Source organism: Didymosphaeria variabile, assembly GCF_027946475.1.
Source record: "Didymosphaeria variabile strain IMI 356815 chromosome Unknown scaffold_2, whole genome shotgun sequence".
Classification (NCBI taxonomy): domain Eukaryota; kingdom Fungi; phylum Ascomycota; class Dothideomycetes; order Pleosporales; family Didymosphaeriaceae; genus Didymosphaeria; species Didymosphaeria variabile.
Window position 1 is genome coordinate 4,618 of NW_026611621.1, and position 17,976 is coordinate 22,593.

Sequence of the window (17,976 nt, forward strand, 5' to 3'; positions counted from 1 at the left end):
GTTTTAATAGAGTCTAGAGTGTTGTATATATAGCTTTTTAATATAGCTACTTAGGAATAGAAGCTGTTAGCTGCATATCCTACATTATAAAGCCACTTGGCACAGCTTAGTTAGCCGTCGCGGGCCCCATTAGATGGAGAGGGCACGGTTTAGTTAGCCAATAGGCCCCATTAGATAGAGAGGGCATGGTTCAGTCAGCCAATAGGCCCTATTAGATAGAGAGGGCACGGTTTAGTTAGCCAATAGGCCCTATTAGATGGAGAGGGTATAGTTCAGTTAGCTAATAGGCCCTATTAGATGGAGAGGGCACGGTTTAGTTAGCCAATAGGCCCTATTGGATAGACTTTTTTATTAGTCTTAGCACTAGTCCTTTCTAGCAGTAGGGCATGAGGGCGAGTCCCCATTTAAAGAGAATTTTGACTATGTTAGATACCTAGAGCTAGACAATAGGCTCTACTACTAATCCTACTCTACCTCTATCTCTTCTATTACACTATCTACGTTATCTATTATCTCTATATCTAAATCTTTACCTAATACTTCTTCCCTTTCTTCTTTATCTTCCTCTATCGCTCCCCCTACTACTTTAACTAATACTACCCACGCCTTATACTACTACTTACTAAATTAGTACTCTAGGCTCTTCTATATATACGCTTACTACGTCTACTAAAAAAACATTAATATCTACTTCTATAGCTAGGCATAGTTACTAACTAACTTCTTATCTATATATAGCTATAATGGCTAGAACTACGTCTAGTGCTTCTTAGTGCAGATTACTTCTAACTATATAAATATTTCTATGTAGTAGATAATAGACACCTAGCTAAACTATGCTAATCTATCTATAGCTTTCTATATAGCTACTATAATAGGCTCTTTTTTTAGCTTTAGGCTCTTTAACACTTACTAATAACGTAGGCTACTCTATACCTACTAAATATAGTATCTATCTAGTCTACTTAAGCTATAGGTTTACCTTATTCTATACCCTATTCTAGATTATTATCTCCGCCCACTTCTATATATTAGCCCACGCCTTATCTATATTCCTACTAACCTATACCTACCCTGTCTCGCCGTCTATGGGTTTAGGTGTGGATTCGGGTTAGTAGACTTTAAAATACTACGAACTAGCGCCCTAGATAAATAACCGCTAGTAATAGATGGCTTTATAACCCTACTTATTACATAATTATATCCCCTTCTACGCTATTTAACTTGGCTAACTGCACTTTATTACTATAGACTAGTTATAAATTATTTACTAATAGTTCTTTATAGCATAGATAGTTTAAAATACCTAATAGTATTAATCTAGGTCTAACTAGCACATTAACCCGTCTGTGTATACTAGTAACTAGCTAATAGGCTTAATAATTTAATAGGGTACCTCTAGCTTACTTATATACTAGATTATACTAGCCTAGCTACTAAGCTTATCTACTACTAACCTAGCTTACTTACTACTAACCTAGTGGACGTACTGTAAATGGCTTCTTACCTAGCTAAGTAAAATACTATGCCTGCATTCCTTATAGATTACTAATGAAAATTTAGGTAAATGCTTAAAATACTTACCTATAACGCTGCTGTCTACCATAATTATAGATTTAATACTACTATAGGCAGCTATAGGTGGCTAGGGCAACTACTAATAATAGGTTCCTATAATAGGTTATAGGCACTGTAATGGGTTATGGGCTTTATAATAGCTTACTAAGCTTTATAATAGTTATGGGTTGCTATAACGTATTACTATAATAGAATACTGCGTGGGTTACTATAATAGGTTACTATATAGGTTATGGGCGCTGTAATAGGTAACTAGCTGTGTTCTAGGGGATCTCTAGTAATAGTAATTTAATACACGCTACTATAACTACCTACGCCCTATCTATTATATTATATGGCTGCCCTAATTCCTAGAATCCTTTGCAACTTAACGCATTATTACTATGTTAGTTATTATCTTAGAACTGGCTCTGGTATCTAATTATCGCCTTATTAACCTTACCCCTAACCCTAACGCGCAACCCTAACGTATATAACTACATGGTTTCTAAGGCTGCAAATTTGCTAGGACGTATAACGCAATGCGCTGAATCTTTAACCTAAATTTGGGCCAAATTGGCCTGCGGGAACCTAATTCTAGTTAGCTTCGAACGAATATTCCAGTGAGCCCCCCGTACTGGAAACTACGCAGGAGAATCGGGCTAGCGCGAATATTCTAGCCCTAACAAACCAACGACCGAAATTCTAGTCAGCCCTCACTGGAATTGAGGCCCTGGGATAGTGTATTTGGGATGATTACTAGCGCTCAAGCTGCTTCAGCGCCTGCTGCCTCGTCCTACGTTGCGTCTTTTGGTTTCCCATCTTCGGTGTTTCCTTCGTACTACTACTTCCCTGCCAAGCCAACCCAAGAGCCTCAACCAGCCCTCTACGACCCTGTATTGAACATGTGAGGTTGCCCTTCAATTTAACATGGTGAATACTGCTGACTTGCAAAGTACATTCCCCTACAACTTAACCAACCCCGACACCATCCCAGACGAGGATGAAGATCCCATCTACCTGCCACAGCCGAACACCAAGCTCAACGGTACTCAGGCCCAGGCTTACCTGAACGCTGTCATCGCCAATGTCACAAACGTGATAAACTCTGCCCCTTCCGGAGCATCCAACTGCACCATCTGCAAGAGCGCTCTTGCTGCCGCGAAACCTGCAGCGCGTGCTGTACCATCTCTTGTCCCCGATGCTATGGTAAATCTCTGCAAAACTTCTAAACTTCATAGCAATGCGACCTGCGAGGAGGACTTCCTGGCCACCACCTTCGGTGCCATCTGGACTCAAGTTTTGGCCTATGCGGATGTCAAGGGCTTGGATGGCAATTACATCTGCCAAAGTATCGGATCATTCTGTCCTCGGCCCACGACGTCGCCATTGAATGCCACTTCATACTTCTCAAAGACCAAGCCTGCGGATGCCGAATCTCGGGTGCCCAAAGCAAGCGGAAGGCGAGTCAAGGTCCTCCACATGTCTGACTTCCACCTCGATCCACGATACAAGGTCGGCGCCGAGGCTTCTTGCGCTTCATCGCTTTGCTGCCGTGCAAACAACCCTAATCCAACATCCAATGGCACCATTACCCTGCCAGCTGCCTTATATGGTTCTTTCCAGTGCGATACGCCGTATGATCTTGGCACCGCTGCTTTGCAGGCCGTTGGGCCGTTGACGGGTACCTCCAAGGGTGGCGAACACCTAGCCTGGACCGTGTACACCGGTGATCTGGTGCCCCATGACCCACAATCACAATTGTCCCGCGCTTTGACCGAGTACTCTGAAGTCAGTGTCTACGGCATGATAAAGCAATACGTGACTGGTCCTGTCTTCGCCGCTTTGGGTAATCACGATTCCAACCCGGAAGCAATCGATGCGCCACACAATCTGCCGGGTCGCCTGGGTCAGCAGCAGAGCTGGAACTATCACCACGTCGCTGATCTGTGGAAGAACGATGGATGGATTGATCTGGGTGCTGCCAACCAAGCCCGGACGCATTACGGTGGGTACTCTATCAAGACCCCTCAAGGTCTTCGCATTATCACATGGAACACCGACTTTTGGTATCGAAGCAACTTCCTCAACTACATCAACACCACCAATCCTGATGCTTCGGGGACGTTAAAGTGGATGATCTCCGAGCTGCAATATGCTGAGGATCACAACGAGCTGGTATGGATTGTCGGCCACGTCTTGAGTGGCTGGGATGGTACAAACCCAGTAAGTAGAGCTAGCATTTTGTTTTTGCCTCCTGTCCAACCAAAATAACCATGAATAAGTTGCCAAACCCCACCAATCTGTTCTATCAGATTGTCGAGCGATACTCGCCGCATGTTATCGCCAACGTCTTCTTCGGCCACACTCACGAGGATCAATTCATGATTTACTACGCCAACAACGGTACCAACCAATCTGCAGGCAACGCCCTCACAACCGGCTGGATCGGCCCGAGCGTCACACCGCTCACCAACTTGAACTCTGGCTTCCGCCTCTACGAAGTTGACACGGGTGACTTCAACATCTACGAAGCCTACACATACTACTCCAACGTCTCAACCTTCCCCAGCTTGGACTCCACAGGTCCTACCTACGAATACGAATACTCCACGCGCGACATCTACGGCGCACAAGCTAATTGGTCCACAACCGCTCCTCTCAACGCCACCTTCTGGCACAAAGTCACCGAAGCCATGGAGAAAAACATCACGCTTGTCACACTCCAGAACGAGTTCCAGGGCAAACTGTCGTCCAAGAGTCCGAACTGCACAAATACCGCGTGAGCATAGGCAATCTGTGATCCGCACAATGTCGCCTGCTGACTTGTCTTTAGTTGCCAGAAGGCGAAGATTTGCTACATGCGAAGCGGCAGCGTTGCACTGGGCCAGCAGTGTCCTCAAGGGTAGGTAAAAGTCTATCCACCAACGAGAATAGCAACTGATATCAACGTGATAGATATGGTTCGGTGCAAAGCCCCTTCTCTCCAAGTTCGTAGCCGTATGAGGTCTGTTCAGGTTCCCTCCAGCCCGTTGTAAGTGGTGGGTCAGGTGCCCATGTCCCACAGATACGTATAGAGGGCGATTGTAATGAACCAGCGGTTTAAAAGACATGTACACAAACTCCTCATGACTGCTCTAGCTGCGGTTGCCAGGGTTCAACAAGGGCTTGCAGCTTATGTAGTAAGCTTAAACACCTGCCTCGACCATACAGACTGTCTCCAGTCGAGATGTTGCGCAAGCTTTGACCACAATTCACTTCTTCTACTGCATATGAAAATCCGTCTACACAAGCGTTGGTCATGATTTCGCTGGTCGAACTGAAGGTAAAACTATGCACCTTCTTTCACTTGCTCACCAGTATCTAGCTCCGTGCACCATCTTCCGTCTGATCCTGCGGCACGTTACTCAGGCTTAACACCAAGTCCAATATGCACATTCGGAAACGTCAACAATCTTGGAACCTTTTCTGCAGGCAACGGCTTTCCATCTGCACCGTACCTGAGCCCCGGTGTAAATTTTTTGTGACTCTCAAGGCGCGAGCCAGCCTCTAATGCTTGGTAGCCGTCTGCAGTGAGTGATCTGACTTTGCAGCGTTCGATCTCTATCTAATTAGGTCTAGTAGTAGCGACCGGACAGTCTATCTGGGTTCACATAGTGCAAGCCCACAAAGCTGATAGAACCCAGGTAGCTGTCGCGTTGCGGAAACCTTGTCGTGCTCGAAATACTAAGAACGTTTTCTTTGGCTGGTAGAAGACGTGTGCGCAGTCCAAGGTGTTTTTGAATTATTCCAATCCGCCTTGAAATCTCATAAGATTTATGCCACATCTCGTGTCTTCGCCCTCCATAGTCCCGATACTGTTGCACCATTGTAATTCGCGCTCTGACCCACTCTGGGAAAAATAGTGTCGCATGATCCATCGCGAGTAGACCATCAACTGTGGTCCAAATGTGCCTACATCCAACCTGTGGCAATACTCAACTGACTGGCAAAGCAGGCGGGCCCGCTTATCAGCCTCGTGCCGCACGCTGCCGAAACCATCATCCAAGTCAACGGGACGAAAAGACAAGACCAGTGCTTCGCCCACTTGCTGACCCAACCGTTGTAGTACGGTGTAGATGTGTAGCTGGAAGGCCCAGGATATGACAAGGTGGGCCGCAGCCTGCAGAGAGCAAAACCTAAGAGCGAACGGAAACAGCTTAGACTCATGGCAGTCATCCGAGTGATTTCGAAGCTTTGATAGTACGGCCATATAAAGCGGTATTGAACTCGCCTCGCAAAGCCCCGCTTGCCAGGCGTAAATGGTCCTCAAGATAGTCCACAACGCACTGAATGCCGCTTGGACATTGGCGTCACCGGATCGGTTTGGCGAAAGTACATTAGTAGCTGACTCAATGCAATGAGGTAAATCGCATACAGTGTCCATGAGCTGATCTAGGGGATCGAGGTTTGTCTCGCCAGGCATCAGGCCAGCCCACTGTGAAGCGCTCAAAGAACCCTGTTGTCTTGAAGTGAGTTGCGAGAGAACCTAATAAAGGACATCAGCCTCCACGTTGGTACGCCTTCGAGTTCACCTACACTGATAACACGTAATCTGGACCATAGTTTGAGACCATTCGTCGTTGAGATAGCTGGGAATTCTTTCTTTAGCCGTAGCATATCTGCGATACCCTGAACATGAACTCGCAGGCCACTATCCTTCGGGAAGAGAAAGAGCTCGCATGTCGATAAAACCACGACTGACGCGAGGATGTAATCCAATCTAGCCTCTTCCCTATACATCAAGGCGGTTGAGAGATATCCGAGTGTGGTGTTATATCTTTCTACTCCTTCATCATGAGAGACACACCCAGTGTTCGTGATGTACAGTTGGATTGTACAGAACGTGATGAGCGCGTTGTCAAGCACCGGGCAAAGATCCTTCAGCTCACATGCAGCCCCGAACCAGGTATGCGGATCGACGTGACCTGGATTGCTATCGGCGACTTGGGACTGTGGTAAATACGTTTTCTGTAATAACCTGAAGGCCCTCTGGCGAAACAGGAAAGGCGACGCCGCAGATTCTTTTGCGAGCGCGATTAGGCCGTCGAGCTCGTGTTGGAGCGATCGGTTGTCCGGAGGTTTCGCCCTGCTGCGCCGGGATCTGGCGAGCACCACAGGCGCCGACACGGACGGATCCGCGATAGTCTTGTTTACGAAGTGAGTTTGCTGGTCGTAGCCAGAACACTGTATGCGAGCCCTGGCGCAGCGTGTACAGCCTGGGCGCTCGAATCCACACTTTACGCGTCGTCTTTTGCAGTCGATGCAAGCCTTGGATTTACCGGCGACACCAACCATGCCTCCCAATGACCCGGCGTGATGGAAATCGATGTGCGACACTCCTGTGTATGTGGGGGATGGGTGAGGGTCGCCTGAATGTGAACCTGCACGCTAAGAAACCTTTTCTTTCCCAATGCGGCAGCATCTTTCGAGCAACCATTCCCAATATGGTATCATCCTTCGAGCAACACTACAGGGCTACGTTAGCGGCCGCTAATCTCGAGAGATGCCTCCGCGTTGGGAACAGTTGATGACTCCATACGATCATACATAAGATGAGCATTCCTCGAGTTTCTTCTTTCATTTCACTCATGCCTTCAACACCCGAGCCACAGATGGAGTCCAACTCGAAAGAAACTCTCGACTCCGCTAGTGGCAGCCTGCCACTACAAGTCTCAATGGCAGCCGAGCCAAGTCCAACGCCTGTCTCCGAAAAGACTGCGCAGGCATCAGCTGGACCAGATCCGAAAGCCTTTCCCGACGGTGGTTTGGAGGCATGGCTTGTTGTAATGGGCGGCTTTTGCGCCGTTTTTGCAAGCTTTGGTTGGATCAACTGTAATTTCTCCAAACCCTCTCATCATCTCACATTCAAAGCTGAACCAGTACGCAGGTGTTGGAGTCTTCCAAGACTACTATAAGTCAACTCTGCTTCCGAACTACTCGTCCAGCCAAGTCGCTTGGATACCTTCTACCGAATCCTTCATGATGTTCTTTTGCGTGCGTTATGTCATCGTGGGATCATTTCAATCATCAACTGAACAAGATCATAGGGACCAGTGGTTGGTAGATTCACGGATCACTACGGCCCGCGAGTCCCCATTGTGATCGGGTCGTTCTTGCATATATTCGGCCTGATGATGGTTTCCATTTCAAAGGAATACTACCAGGTCTTTCTCTCCCAATCGATCGTCAGCGCGATTGGTTGTAGCTTTCTCTTCTATCCTTGTGAGTAACAAATCTGACACCTTATGCTCGATACTAACACGATGTTGCAGCGGTTACAGCCGTCTCGTCATGGTTTTTACGACATCGTGCACTCGCTATAGGCATCGTGACATCCGGTTCCAGCATCGGAGGCATCGTACTCCCAATCATGGTCCATCGCCTCGTGGACCATATTGGATTTGGATGGACGATTCGAGCAGTGGCCTTCCTACTCCTGGGCATGGTCTCCGTCGCTATCCTCGCACTCAAATCGCGCTTTCCACCGTTGAAACAACCACTTGTTCTCAAGGACTTCATCACACCTTACGCAGAAGCACCTTTTCTACTGTTGGCAATTGGCACCTGGTTCATATATATCGGCGGCTTTATTCCCTTTACGTTCATTATCGTGCAGGCCAAAGCTCAAGGCATGTCGACGAGTCTCGCGAGCTACTTGGTGTCCATCCTCAACGCTGCCTCGACCTTCGGACGGATCGTTCCAGCGCACTTCGGAGATGTTTTTGGTGTCTTCAACATCATGATACTCCTCACTGGTTTCAGTGCAGCCACGTGCTTAGCTCTGTGGTTACCAAGCACGGTAATGGCCTCAGGACACACGAACGCATTGATCATCGTATTCGCGATATTTTACGGCTTCGCCTCAGGTTGTGTCTTCTCCATCGTTCCCGCCCTCATTGCGAGGATTTCGCCAGATGTCCGAAAGCTTGGTGTACGTGTTGGAAGCTTGTATGCTGTTTCCGCCACTGGTGTTCTCATCGGGAGTCCTATTGCAGGCGTTATTGCTGCCGGGCATGGGAATGGGCTTCTTGGATTAACGCTTTTCGCGGGCCTTTTCCTCATCGCTGGCACCATTCTTGTCGTATTCTCGAGGGTTAAGCAGACTGGACTGAGACTTATGGTGAAGGTGTGAAATGCGTTGAACATACCAGGCATCTTCTTTTCTTAAGGTGGCTGTATTAAGGTCAAGTACTTATGGGTGTAACAGTTTTAATTTCGTTTTAGATTGTACTATAATAGAGGTCTCGTATTAATTAGGGTTACCTATTGTATTAATTATAGGCGCAACTATAATAATTATAGCCACTTACTAGCGTAAGGCCGATTCTATAAGCATAATATTACTAATAAAGTAGAGACCTTATAGTATAACCTATAGGTAAAGGGGTAAAAATATTAGTGTTAGTAAACATATATATTATAAGGTGAAAAAAATCGGGTTTATAGATAATATTAACTAGGCTAGTAAACCCATTTATATATAGTAGGTTTAAAAGCTAGTAGAGGAAGCTAGGACCACTTAAGTGTTTCCATAAGAAACCCAAATCGACCTAATATACATTCACGACTTTCTTGGCACTAACCGTACTCTTAGATCGCTACCAGGCTGATTACTCATTAGCCCAATAACTGGATTTCCTTCCTTTGCTGTTGGGAAGGGCTGTGTCCCATCAACAGAAATGCGTAACCGATTGAAAGCTGTAGCAATGAAACTCACGACCGCCTGTTTGGCCACAAACCTACCAGGGCACATAGTTGCGCCTCCACCGAACGGTCGCCAGCTTGCGCTCTTCAAGAGTGCTGGATTGTCGTAGAAGCGCCTGGGATTGAACTCATTGATGCGGTCGCCGAATACCGTCTCGTCGAAGTGCAGCTGCCGGTAAGGTACCATGACCTTATTTCCCTTGCGGAGCTTGAAGCCTCCGACGATGCTGTCCTCAGTGATATACCGGACAGAAGAGGACGCTGCTGACATCCGCAACGTCTCGTTCCATATGCTGTTCGTCAAAGGACAGCTGTCGTTCAGGTAATCGATGTTTGGTGTTTTGCTACCACCCGTGAAGGCCTTTTCTGTCTCTTGCATAACGAGATGTATCATCTCGGGGTGAAAGAGCATGTACGACAACATCCAGAAGCAGCCACGCCGGGTGTTAGTGTTGATTCCCCAGTATATGGTCTGCATCAGAATGGAGATGTCTTTGGTAGCCAGATCAAGATCACGCATCTCGTTTTCCATCGCCTTGGTAAACCAAGCATCCCCGGTGCGATCGGTCATCGGAGTCTCGAAGTACTTGCGCAAAGCTTCTGTTACACGTGCCTTGGCGGCGTGCATCTTGCTGCTAAGCACTTTCAGATACTGATAGAGGATTTGCCAGCTGAGGTCGTCAAACTCCAGAAACGCCCACGAGATATCCGGGACGATGTTCTCCAGGAAATCTCCAAAGTAGGCTCGCTGCCCACCACGGATAAAGAAATCTGAAACCCATGTCATGAGTGGAACAGATATCGAACCGTCTGGATTCGACGTCGCATATGGACGTTCTGCTTTGATCGCCTCGAGGCTCAAATAGCGATCGAAATAAGCATTGAACCGTGCTCCTAGGTAAGCTAAGTCCTTCCTGGGGTATAGCTGGTGGACGTGTAGCTCCCTCGCTAGGACCGCTAGAGGCTTTCCTTTGGGGTTGGGAAACCGGCTCCTTGTGGGGTCTTGGGGTGCGTACATCTTGCTTACAACGACTTCTGAGCATCCCGTTGTGCGCATCATGTGCTGCACAAAACCCTCAAACGAGAAGGTTTTAGTGTTGCGGTATGCCTCTGCCACATCTTTACCTCGCGTGAGGACGTAGACTGTGTTCCCAAGCACGGTGACAGCGAACGGCTCGCGCGTGTTTCGGAAGTAATTGCGGCCTCGGATGAGAAGGGCTTGAGAGTTTTGGGAAAAGGACCAAAGGTGGCCCACGAAGGGAAACCAGTATGGGAGCTCTCTGGGTTCGTCAGGGAAGCTCGCGGTCTAATAGTGAACCGCCATATGCGCCACACTATTATGGCCACGGCGGAGGCACAAAATGGAGCCCATAATAGGTAGGGGACATGACTGGCACCGTACGACACTGGTAGAAGTAATGTATCCATGACGAGGACAAACGAAGTTGGTCGAGCACGGAACTGACTCCTTTGCCTAGAATCGATACTCTCAAATATATTGATTACAGGATTCGATGCTCACCAGAAGTAGAGACATATTATGACCTGCGGGCAGATGACGTTTGGGCTGAGAGAAAACGCCTTTACTAGGGGTCTCCTTGGCGAGCTGCGTATTGATTGTTGGGGCCGGAATAAGTGACATAGGTACGCAGGATTCGATAGCTTTGGTTTGGTTTTCGGGCTATCCTCAGCTGTTCGGGTTAATCTATATCTTAGTGATGCCCCGCTACGCCCACCCAGAAAGAACGCCATTCTTCACTGTTCACCCTTGCAGCCGGTCGCTCTCACGCATCTAGATAAAGAGGTCAAATTTATATTTCGACCGACTTGCTCGACTCACCGCATGCTGTCGCAATGGTCGAGACCGTCTCAACGAAAACACTCCTGTGACAAAACCGCACAAATCACGCTGCAATCCATCAACACTGCGCTTAGCGACACAGAACCACCAGCGCGTGCAGCATATCTGACTTGACGCAACAACTATGAGAGATCGCCAAGCAGCATCGAACAGCTAGCCGTCAAGTCTAGTACCATCATTGGTGGAGTCGGAGTCGGAGTCTGTGCCTATCCGAGGGGCGACGCACACAGTAGATACTAGGCGCTCACTTTAACGCTAGATATGAACAGATGATTCATTGGAGAAACAAAATGCTGCACTAAATCCTCTCTAGCCAGGTTAATAAATCTGAAAGCATTGAGTGCTTCTGTTGTAACCCTGCAATCGCATCAAGCATAGCACCACAGTGGGTCTCCCCAGCAGACCTGATCAACGTTACTGATGCATCCTCCGAAGTTGCTAAAGATGCTTGCTTCGCTGCAACCGTGTTAGCGAAAGCAACAATGTCATCTAAGAATAATTCATCGTCGCCTACGCTAATGACAGCTTTCTCTACAACCCTGTCATGACCGCAGAATACACCGGTCCAGAAGGTACTGTTATCTTGAGCACGTGGTATTGTCGCTCCGAGCATAACAGCCCACACTTCGTCCGTCCTCGGATTCCATTTCTTCTTGGCTGCTACCATGGTCTTTACATCTATCGTGTCTTTCTTAGCATTAGACTTGTAGCTGCTGCCATGGAATCTGTCTCCGACCCAGGGGCTTATCAGAACTGCCCCGCCAAACCTGCTCGTCAAGTCGAGGGGATCGGCGTATGGGCTCGTACAGTGCAAGTGGGCGAGCACGCCCAAGACCAGATTTGCGCCTGCCGAGTCGCCAACAAGAATAACATCAGAAGCTGCCATTCCTGCGCCGCCGGCAGTCGAAGACCGGAGGAGGTACCTAAGCGCTTCGATACCTTGCAGGAGTTATCCCGGATATTGTAGCCCAGGTGCGAGTCCGTATTCCAATACAGCCAACGTTGAAGCTTTGGCAGCAGCCGCCAGCTTGAGAGCGAATGGTATGTGTGAAGGCCCGAAAGCAGGATTGACGTAGCCACCGCCGTGGAAATACAAGATGACACGTGGACCAGGGATTCTTGTCAGAAGCATGTGTAAAGTTGTGGTTGGTACGGTTGTAGCGTTTATGTCGCCGTTATTTCTGTGTATCGGTATGTTGACGGACTGCAGTGCGATCTTTTTATTCTCGCAAAACTTGCGCATCGCATCACCCGTCGAAGGTTGCGTATCAGAGTAGTCAGATATGAGAGGGCCCATAGTAAGAGCACTCGCCCGGCTGAGCGATGCCACAATGGTCCTTTTGAGCGATCGACGAGGCCCAGATGTGAGTGTCACCATGGTCACGTATTTGATTGCTCTGAAGACTGTGTAGACAACTAATTAGCTGTGCACAGGATCCTGGGATTTGAATCTTACTCATGATCGGGATGTATGCGAACAGCTTCAACTTCACCGTTACTGGCATGACTTTCGTAGACTCTGCCATGATTGAGAGTACTGTGGAAAATAGGCAAGTAGTAGATCTTGTTTTCCTATGGTACGCGAAATTTCATGAGAGCGAGTTCATTTCTCTCTTATTTACCCCCTTACTGAGGATCTTATGGTTGTTCTCTTGGTCCAAGCGTCTGTGTTGTAACAGTCGTCCGGCTCTCGGATACAATTGGTTCCGCACATACGAGGGGATCGGCCACAGCAACAACAGCAATCGTTTTCGGAGTCATGCCTGCAGTCGTACCGTCGAATGTTCGGCAGCTATACCCAAATGTATTCAATTAAAATTAAGAAGAGGGCGTCGTAGCTTGCCCCTTGGAGGCCACGTAAACGGTCTAATACAGGGCCGATCTTTTCCGACGGCTCACGAAAGCCGCTCCGCGTACCCAGACGTCACTAAACCTGTCCCCTGCCGCGTCGACCGCTAGTAGAGACTTGCGTGATTCGTTAAAGATTGGCCTATGACAGGCCCGTCTTACTGATATTTCCAATCTTGAGCCACATGTCGCTAGTGATTTTGAGACCTCTCTGCTCCGCTTCTTCCTCGTGCGGCGCACACAGATCCCTGCGCATATGCCAGTGTGCGCATGAAATAGCATGTATAAGGTTTGAATCACCCTCCACAGTGCATAGTCAACCACAGTTCGATCTCCTCAAATACTTTCAAACCACCCAATGGATGAGCCCCCTGGTTTCGACTGCTGCATTCGGTCTCGCAACACCATGCCCGATCATGTCCGAACGAGTCGTGGCAATGATACCGAATCCACCCACCTCGTTCACGCAGCAGTAGTATGTTCCTCTGGTAACCTGTTGCACTCAGTTGGCAATCCGTTCCGAACAACACTGCTCCGCTCCGCTGCCAAGCCCGCTCAAACAGTTGCTGTGCTTGAAGCCTGTAATGGATCTTTCTCATTTTCTTCTGAGGGTCTTGCACTCATGAGCGCGTCGCACACGCACCCTGAGATGGTTGGCGGAGAGAGACGGTTTTGCACGGATTTGATGAGCGCATACGGAGACTTACTTGTTGGAAAGCTGGGCGCTGATGGCTGTTACGGAATGGGCATTAGGGAGTCCGAGTACACAAGAAGGCTAGCCGTGCCCTGTGGTGGGGTCGGGATCGCGGTGAAGATCGAGGATGGAAACATCGACATCCTGTACGCAGCAGTCATGGAGATATTAGCACAGTTGGAGATTGGAAAGGCGGAGGCGAGAAATAAGCTACAAAGATGGCATACCCGCCGATCTTCAACACGATGGGCGTCATAACAGGAGTGGTTTCGCACTCCTTTACTCTTAAGAACGCTGTATAGACTAGAACAGGGAAAATTTTACATGTCGAAGGACCTCCGCTAAGGATATCTCGAAGACCTGGACGCGTAACTGGCGAAAGCAAGCAGGCTAGCGAGAAGGGACGAGTGACTTGTATCTGTCAAGTGAAATAGTGATGAAGTCGTTGACGAAAGCTGGCATGGTTCAAAAGCTACTGCAGCCATCACCCTCTAGGTACCAGAACGTGCTCACACGGGCTCGGAGCTACTTTGAGTTTCGGGTTTCGCACGTCGCGCAACAGGATTTCACCGACAGCGGCCGCCCTTTCGGTGTACTCTCATGTCCTCTTCGGGAACAGCGGTTGTTGTTATGCCGACGACCGTACTGCGCACGACATTACGAACGACTCTGCTTTTTTTCAGGCACTTTTTATCACGTACCAAGGAAAATCTATGACCGTTCCCACAGTTCCCAATATCTCCCCTTCTTCTCGCACAGTTCATTGTGTTGGCCTCTCTCCACAATCTCGCCTTCATGTAACACCAGAATCATATCCGCATCCACGATAGTGCTCAATCGATGCGCGATCACGATGACAATCCTCCCCTTTCTCAACTTTCGAAGCGCAATCTTAACCTTCGATTCTGTTACTGTGTCGACAGCACTCGTCGCCTCGTCTAGTAACACAATCGGGGCATCCTTTAACAGCGCGCGCGCTATCGCAAGTCTTTGCGCTTCGCCACCAGACAGCTTAACACCACGCTCGCCAACTTGTGTGTTATAACCATCCGGATAGCGCATGATAGTGTCGTGCATTGCCGCTGCCTCGCAGGCTTCATGTACCTCTTTGTCGGTTGCTGTACTGCGGGCGTAGCGGACGTTCTCCAAAATCGAGGTGTTAAAAAACATTGGAGTCTGAGGCACAACGCTTACAGCGTCACGAAGTGAGCTGAGTGTGATATCGCGAATATCCTGGCCCGAAATTGTTATCCTGCCGGCTGTAACGTCGTGTAATCGCAACAGCAACTTCAGGATTGAGGACTTGCCCGCGCCAGTCTGACCAACAAGCGCAACTGTTTGGCTGGGCGGGGCAGTGTATGAGATGTTGCGAAGTGCGCAGCGGCCCTCCTCGTACGAGAAGGATACCTGGTCGAATTGAACCTTGCTTTCGCGAACCGCGAGTGGATAAGCGTCAGTGGCCTCTACAACGGAAGGTTGAGTCTTCAGAAGCAAGAGCAGCCGTTCAGCATCGACGAAGTCACCAACTAGCCATCGTACATGGTTTGTTAGGAATTTCAGAGGATAGATGATGGAATCCCAGTACGTGAGGAAGAAGACAAAGTCTCCCGGCCGCGCCTTTCCCGCAGCTATGAGTTGAAGGACCAAATAAGCAAGTGAGAAGAACGTGACTGGCACTATAAGCTCCACGAGAGCTTTGACAACCGCTTGACGCGCCTCGTAGCGCGTCTTTGCCATCATGTGTTCAGCAACTGCGCTCGAAAATGACCAAGCCTCGCGCTGGAACTGGTTGAAATAAGTTACGGTCTGCCATCCCTGGACGGCTTGATGCATCTTTCGCGTTTCCAAACGTTCCGCTCGTGTCAGATTTCTTCGGTCGCCAGTCGTCAGTCGCGACGATGACGTTTCTGCGGCAAGGTATACAATGGATGCACCAAGCAGGACCATAGCCACAGAGGAGTCGAACCTTTGATAAAAGATAACACAAGCAACGATAACGTCGATCACGGTGGGGGCGATATCGATGACTATCGTTTCGACAACGTTGCCAAGTGCTTCGCCTTGCTCAATAGCCTTCATGACTTCGGCCACGTCTCGGGTTGAATGGAAATCGATGGATTGGGCCATAACATGGTTAAAAGCAGCATTCGTAAGCTTTTTGTACGAGAACTGCTTGATAGGTATTTTCGACAGGTCCTGGAGGAAGCCTATGCCCGACTCGCCGTGAATGATATCAAGCGCGAAGTAGATGAGTAACTCCCGGATGGGCGCAGCTCCAGATGCAACTCCATCAGCGACGAGACCGAGCGTGTGTGGAATAGCAACTTGGAGAATGCGCTCCAGGAGAAGGGTGATGATGCAAACGATCAAGCATGATAATACTTTGATGTCTCCGCGAGGTATCACGTAGGGTAGGAAAATGGTGAAGTCCTTCAGATACCCAAGCCAGCCTCCAGTTTCACGAAGGCGTTCGTTCCGGGCATCCTTCACTTCTTGGTTGTCGCCATCACTCTCGTCATCGCTGTCGGTGCTGCATTCGTCTGCCTTCAGATTTGGGTGATCGATCTCGGTAGTTGAAAGGAGTGCTGCCTCGAGGAGGGGATTGGTCTCTCCTGTGCCGTCTCCCGGCGATCTCCAAATATGGGACAACATGGTTGCCACTACGAAATTGGCTGTTGTGCTCAAGGTGGTCTGCCACTCTCGCGTTAAATAAGTATTATCAAGGGGCCATGTTGGGATAAGCGTGGCACATCGTTCAGCTTGGTCTCTTTCAGAGACTTCTTTTCACGTGCTGTTAGGCAACGTCAGCTTGGTGACTCAAGACAAATTATTACCCCCACACTAAGTCATACCTCATATGAGCAGTGAGCATCCAGGGTTACAGGATTGGCGTATAGTCACATCGCGAATTTTTGCTAGTCCTTGCCTTCTAACGACTACATCGGTCAAACCAAGGGATGCTACTCTTGCCGCGTTTGCGCGCAAATGACCATGACTCATTAATGCACCGCCATTGGGCTGGTGTGCGCGGGTCCCGGGATTATCAATGACTCAATCGTTTTGCCGAGCGCCGAATCGGCCCCAATTCGGCTGATTGGTTTCTCAACTGTGTGGCTGAGGTTCGAAAGGGCTAGCTGAGGTTCGAAAGGGCTTGATGAAGTTCGAAAGGGCTTGATGAAGTTCGAAAGGGCTTGCTGATGCTGAAGAAAGCAGAAGTTGAGTGTAAGAGCGATGATTTGTTCGGGCCCGTTGTAGCCGCTATATAGGGCTAGCACCGGCGATTGCGCCTGCCGAGCACGTGAGGAAGCGCCTTCTAAGGTTCCAGGGTTCCGTCCAACAGCTTATCTGTACCACAGGACTTATATCTCTCTACAACTTGCCAGTGGTATCTCTGTTGCAGTGTACTTCTGTATGCGGAAGACGGTCTGATGTTACAAGTATCCAACGTGCATGTCGAACCCTCCATGTGACCGGCCTGTACTGTCCGTTGCAGCGACGCCAAGATGTTTCTCTTCGAGGTCTTTGCCAACGTCGTCGGACTTGGTGTGCCAATATTATAGGTGCGATGCGCACTCTCTTCTGTTCATATCGTGCCGTCAGGTTCAACACCATCTACCGAGCATGCAACAGCATCCGCTCATGTCTGGCTTTCTTCTGCGTAGAGAACCGTGTTGGTAGTCTTCTTTCTAGTCCGGTATAGAATGCGCAATGCGTCCCATGGAAAGGACTGAGACGTCTCCTCAGCATGTTTTCCCAAGCAGAAATAGCTACGTCACTGGAGGGCAGCTCATAATACGGCTGTTATTGCCAGACTCGCTGCACTGGTTCGTCGAACGAAGTGTGAGACAACACATGTCGAAGTCGCTCTGAGAAGCGCCTCTGCGCCCGAAGAAACTGTTGGAATGCTCACTCCATATGAACAGGCCCACGACAATCGTTTTGCCGCTTACGAAAGTTCAAGCGCCAAAATAACCACTGTCAGAACGCCGTCTGGGTCTCCCCCGTCCGAACCACATAGTCAGGAGAAACGAGCCGCGGCGTTGCGAATTCACAACCGCTTTTGGCCCAACTCAAGATAAATGTCTGTCCTCTATCGAACAGACAGGCCTTTCGCCATCATGCACGAGCTCGTAGTACGCTGCAGTCTGGTAGTTATCTTCGGCTGTGGGTGCAGTGCCGCAACTCCTATCGGTGGCCGGCTTGGATGCTATGGGGAGCGAATACAAGTGCGTACGTCTCGGATGATCATCATGTCCTTCTTGCAAGCCCG

At 49.0% G+C, this 17,976-nt stretch overlaps 5 protein-coding genes across 5 annotated transcripts; 3 read left to right on the top strand and 2 right to left on the bottom strand.

The window, feature by feature from the left end:
* Positions 1-2,487: 2,487 nt before the first annotated feature.
* N0V89_001705 (uncharacterized protein) lies at positions 2,488-4,343 on the top strand (the record flags this gene model as incomplete). The annotated part of the gene is made up of 2 exons (XM_056210516.1): positions 2,488-3,783; positions 3,843-4,343. The coding sequence occupies 2 exons, from the start codon at positions 2,488-2,490 to the stop codon at positions 4,341-4,343; spliced, it is 1,797 nt and encodes a 598-aa protein (XP_056073989.1).
* Positions 4,344-7,211: 2,868 nt separating this feature from the next.
* On the top strand, positions 7,212-7,701 carry N0V89_001706 (uncharacterized protein; the record flags this gene model as incomplete). The annotated part of the gene is made up of 2 exons (XM_056210517.1): positions 7,212-7,431; positions 7,487-7,701. The coding sequence occupies 2 exons, from the start codon at positions 7,212-7,214 to the stop codon at positions 7,699-7,701; spliced, it is 435 nt and encodes a 144-aa protein (XP_056073990.1).
* Positions 7,702-7,969: 268 nt separating this feature from the next.
* On the top strand, positions 7,970-8,731 carry N0V89_001707 (uncharacterized protein; the record flags this gene model as incomplete). The annotated part of the gene is made up of 1 exon (XM_056210518.1): positions 7,970-8,731. The coding sequence occupies one exon, from the start codon at positions 7,970-7,972 to the stop codon at positions 8,729-8,731; it is 762 nt and encodes a 253-aa protein (XP_056073991.1).
* A 429-nt stretch (positions 8,732-9,160) lies between these two features.
* On the bottom strand, positions 9,161-10,627 carry N0V89_001708 (uncharacterized protein; the record flags this gene model as incomplete). The annotated part of the gene is given in 2 exon segments (XM_056210519.1): positions 9,161-10,609; positions 10,622-10,627. 2 exon segments carry the CDS (start codon positions 10,625-10,627, stop codon positions 9,161-9,163), a joined length of 1,455 nt encoding a protein of 484 aa, XP_056073992.1.
* A 3,790-nt stretch (positions 10,628-14,417) lies between these two features.
* Positions 14,418-16,358, bottom strand: N0V89_001709 (uncharacterized protein; the record flags this gene model as incomplete). Its single annotated transcript, XM_056210520.1, has 1 exon — positions 14,418-16,358. The coding sequence occupies one exon, from the start codon at positions 16,356-16,358 to the stop codon at positions 14,418-14,420; it is 1,941 nt and encodes a 646-aa protein (XP_056073993.1).
* Between the last annotated feature and the right edge of the window lie 1,618 nt (positions 16,359-17,976).